General features: G+C 41.8%; 1 protein-coding gene across 1 annotated transcript; it reads left to right on the top strand.

Moving 5' to 3' along the window:
- The first annotated feature begins 456 nt into the window (after nucleotides 1-456).
- On the top strand, nucleotides 457-2,949 carry GSPT2 (G1 to S phase transition 2). The gene has a single exon (XM_053580886.1). The coding sequence runs from the start codon at nucleotides 647-649 to the stop codon at nucleotides 2,531-2,533; it is 1,887 nt and encodes a 628-aa protein (XP_053436861.1). The 5' UTR covers nucleotides 457-646; the 3' UTR covers nucleotides 2,534-2,949.
- The last annotated feature ends 1,800 nt before the right edge of the window (nucleotides 2,950-4,749 follow it).

The following is a 4,749-nucleotide window of genomic DNA, read 5'->3' as shown; positions in this document are numbered from 1 at the left end:
AAAATCAAAAGGCTTCTGGATTTCATGTGAGTGATCTTAAGTTGCATTTCCTATAGTCAGCTACATATTCATGTATTTCACCAGTTCCTTCCTTGTCACTACTTATTTCTCCCTTTTGTTGCTGGGTTTCTGTGTTTTTGAGTAGTTAACCCATATCCTGCCTCCCATTTGTTTAATAGGGATTTTAATTTTTACTGGAATCTTGAGTGGAATTGTAAATCAGGTGTACTTGGTCTAGGTTTAATCATTACAGTGTGGTCAAATTGCTCTTCCATATTGTATGAACAAAAGTGAATGGAAATTTTCATTTTAAAAATTGTACTTTTGGACTTAGCCCCTGGCTGAGAAGGCGGCTGAGAGTACGGATGGCAGTGTAGGGTCAATCCAAGCCCGGCGCTGGGTCGGGGATGGAGGAATCGGAAGTGGTTGGGCTTGAGGGGGAGGAGATCCGCTCGCACACAAGGGGAGAGTGTTGAGCCGCCATATCTGCTGCTGCCGCCGCAGTTGCGAATGCCGCATCGGCGCTTAGCTGCCTCCACGGTGCAGCTAAGGTTCGTGTGACTACATTTTGGCCCGTCGCTCTTGCTGCCTCTACACCCGCTGGCGGAGCCCTCACCCTCCCTGCTACACATCAGTTCCTGAGACCATGGATCCAGGCAGCAGCAGCAGCGACTCGGCTCCCGACTGCTGGGACCAGGTGGACATGGAAACCCCCAGTTCAGTCCCGAGTGGGGATGGAGTCTCCTCGTCTGCGGCCGAGGCCCAGCACGAGTCCCTCAGCTCGGCTTTTAGCCGTCAGCTCAACGTGAACGCCAAACCCTTCGTGCCTAACGTACACGCCGCGGAGTTCGTGCCGTCCTTCCTGCGGGGCCTGGCCCAGCCGCCCACCCCCCATGCCTGCTTCACCAGCAACGATGAAACCTGCACCGGCGCGGGAGACCTTAAAGGTAAAAGGCTGGGACTGGGGGCACTTGTGGAACCATCCAAAGAGGAGCCCTTTGTGTCGCGTAAAGGTTCCAATTCACCCGTTACCATGGAACTTTCAGAACCTATTGTAGAAAATGGAGAGGTTGAAATGACCCTAGAAGAATCATGGGAGCACAGTAAAGAAGTAAGTGAAGCCGAGCCGGGGGGTAGTTCCTTGGGAGATTCCGGGCCCCCAGAAGAAAGTGGCCAGGAAATGATGGAGGAGAAAGAGGAAATGAGAAAATCAAAATCTGTGGTCGTACCCTCAGGTGCTCCTAAGAAAGAACATGTAAATGTGGTATTCATTGGGCATGTAGATGCTGGCAAGTCCACCATTGGAGGACAAATAATGTTTTTGACTGGAATGGTTGACAAAAGGACACTTGAGAAATATGAAAGAGAAGCTAAAGAGAAAAACAGAGAAACTTGGTATTTATCCTGGGCCTTAGATACAAACCAGGAAGAACGAGACAAGGGTAAAACAGTAGAAGTGGGTCGTGCCTATTTTGAAACAGAAAAGAAACATTTCACAATTTTAGATGCCCCTGGCCACAAGAGTTTTGTTCCAAATATGATTGGTGGTGCTTCTCAAGCTGATTTGGCTGTGCTGGTAATCTCTGCCAGGAAAGGAGAGTTTGAAACTGGATTTGAAAAAGGTGGACAGACAAGAGAACATGCAATGTTGGCCAAAACAGCAGGGGTGAAACATTTAATTGTGTTGATTAATAAGATGGATGATCCAACAGTAAATTGGAGCAGTGAGAGATATGAAGAATGTAAAGATAAACTGGTTCCCTTTTTGAAAAAAGTCGGCTTTAGTCCTAAAAAGGATATTCACTTTATGCCCTGCTCAGGACTGACAGGAGCCAATATTAAAGATCAATCAGATTTCTGCCCTTGGTACACTGGATTACCATTTATTCCATATTTGGATAATTTGCCAAACTTCAACAGATCAATTGATGGACCAATTAGGCTGCCAATTGTGGATAAGTACAAGGATATGGGCACTGTGGTCCTGGGAAAGCTGGAATCAGGATCCATTTTTAAAGGCCAGCAGCTTGTGATGATGCCAAATAAGCACAATGTGGAAGTTCTTGGAATACTTTCTGATGATACTGAAACTGACTTTGTAGCCCCAGGTGAAAACCTCAAAATCAGACTGAAGGGAATTGAAGAAGAAGAGATTCTCCCAGGATTCATACTTTGTGACCCTAGTAATCTTTGCCACTCCGGACGCACATTTGATGTTCAGATAGTGATTATTGAGCACAAATCCATCATCTGCCCAGGTTATAATGCGGTGCTGCACATTCATACTTGTATTGAGGAAGTTGAGATAACAGCCTTAATCTCCTTGGTAGACAAAAAATCAGGAGAAAAAAGTAAGACACGGCCCCGCTTTGTGAAACAAGATCAAGTCTGCATTGCTCGTCTAAGGACAGCAGGAACTATCTGCCTCGAAACATTTAAAGATTTTCCTCAGATGGGTCGCTTTACTTTACGAGATGAGGGTAAGACCATTGCTATTGGAAAAGTTCTCAAACTGGTCCCAGAGAAAGACTAAGCAATTTTATTGATGGCGCTGCACCATACTGTGAGAATAATTGACTGTAAAGTTCACCACCTCTTATTTACTGCCCATTAATAGACTTTCCTTCATATTTTGCAAAGAGAAATTTCACAGCAAAAATTCATGTTTTCTCAGCTTTCTCATGTTGAGATTTCAGTTATGTCACTGTTAAATTTACCTTTGAGTTTCCTTCCTCTATACCACTCTGCTTTCTTGGACAAAATCAGTAATAGCTTTGTAAGTGACGTGGATGTAATTGCCTATAATAATGAAAAATTAATATATTTTTAATTTTTCATTTTCCTTTAGGATAATTAGACAACCCTTGTTCCACGCAGATCAGAGTGTGTCAATGTGTGTGTACATGTTAAAAAGACAAATAACATGTGAATAAAATATTCCCTTTGAAACTCAGTATTGGAAATACTTTCAGATTATGTTTAAAATTTGTATATTCTATTTAGTTAGCTTTTTTACTTTGTCAGGTAACTGAGTAGGTTTTATCACTTTGATTTTTAAAAACTATCCTCTTCACTTTTAAATGAGGAATATACAAACAATGCACAAGTTTGTATTAAAGGAAAAAAATTTATGTTGAAAAAATTTATTTTAGGGTTCTTCCCAATAAGGTCTGTTTTCTTTGCTCAAGTCCAGTCAATAAAGAAGCCTTTTTGCCCCCTCCATGCCCCTTGCTCCCGCCCCCCCCGTAATTTGAAAATCAAAGGCTCAGGCCATCTTTATTTGTGCAGTAATTCCTCTTTTAGTGCCATTGACAGGTTCTTGGAAACTTAGAATTAAAGGAAACACAGACTGCAGGTCTTCAAATAAGGTCATTCAGCTTGTTTTGTTGTAACGTTGATGAAGAAAAGGATTTTGAATTTTGTTATGTCATTTCACTAGTATCACAGTTTCCAAGAACCTATTGGCAAATTAAGGTAAAACTTACTGTTTTCCTTTTTCCCATAATATTGAGCATGGCCAAATTACACATATCCTTGGGGATTCAGACATATGTTGACTAGACTCTTATCTGTACTCCATTATCTTAACACACCCCTTGGTTTTGTTCACCTTGAAACTTGTGATGTGGGTCACAACACATTAAGGAGTATGACTATTGAGAATGCAAATGCTTGCAAAGGGGCTCTGGGTCATTTATTAAAAAATTAAGGGTTAGTGAGAGTCCTGAGCTGGTTAAGTGAGACCATTTCACCCTTCTACACTTCAGTGCTTGGGGTTGGTGGGAAAGGTAGAAGGTTGTTATAATTACATCATGACTTACTCTTCGAGTCAGAGGCCAATTGTGGATTCTGAGGTGCCTACATTTATTGCCAGGAGAGCAGTCTTATAACCTGCATAACTATCAACAGCTGAAGAACTTTGTCTTGGTAAGTGGGTAGGGGCCAGTGCAAACACCTTCCCAGTGTTTGGCAGAGCCAGTTTCTTTTAGACACAGCAGTATACTTGTAAGAAGGGTTTGCTTTATTGGAAAACCTCACACTCATACCATGGTTGAACAGTTGTGGAAACTGCTGCCACAACACCCTGGGCCCATCCTCAAGTAAAGGCAGTGTCTCGTTCTCCATGATCCCTTTGTGTACCAATATGCCTCTAGGATGTCTAACCTGTCAGAGATAGCCACACTGGTCTTGTCAGAGCTTCAGTAGTATGTCTCTACTGTGAATTATCCATCATAGATCTTCAAGGTGCACACATGAGAAATAAGGATTTTTATTTAGTCATATGTCAACCAACCTAATCCACAGAGATAATGCCTCATACTGTCTTTGACACAGTGTTTTTAAATTTTTGAATTTTTTATTTATTTTTATTGTTTGGGATTCATTGAAGGTACAAAGAGATAGGTTACACTGCATTTGTTAGGCAAAGTCCCTCTTATAATTGTTAGACACAGTTTTTTAAACACTAGAATGTCACTGGCAAGAGTTATGTCTTATAGGTTTCCCTTCTTGGCTCTGCACTGAACCAATCCAGCACTTCATAAAAAGTTTTACGCTGGCAGCCACTTTTAAAAAATTACTTTGATGCTGCATCAATCTCACTGGTTTGTAATTCAATTTTATTAATTTACTCATACTATTGTTGTGGTTATCTTCCACTGATAAGCCAAAACCACAAGCCAGGGCAGAACTAGCTCCATCCTATTTAAATAATTTGCCATCGAAAACTAGCTCCTTTGCTCAGCAGCT

This window comes from Nycticebus coucang, chromosome X, assembly GCF_027406575.1.
Source record: "Nycticebus coucang isolate mNycCou1 chromosome X, mNycCou1.pri, whole genome shotgun sequence".
NCBI classification, from domain to species: Eukaryota; Metazoa; Chordata; class Mammalia; order Primates; family Lorisidae; genus Nycticebus; species Nycticebus coucang.
The sequence above is the reverse complement of the archived record's forward strand: the minus strand, read 5'-3'. Positions and strand labels throughout refer to the sequence as shown.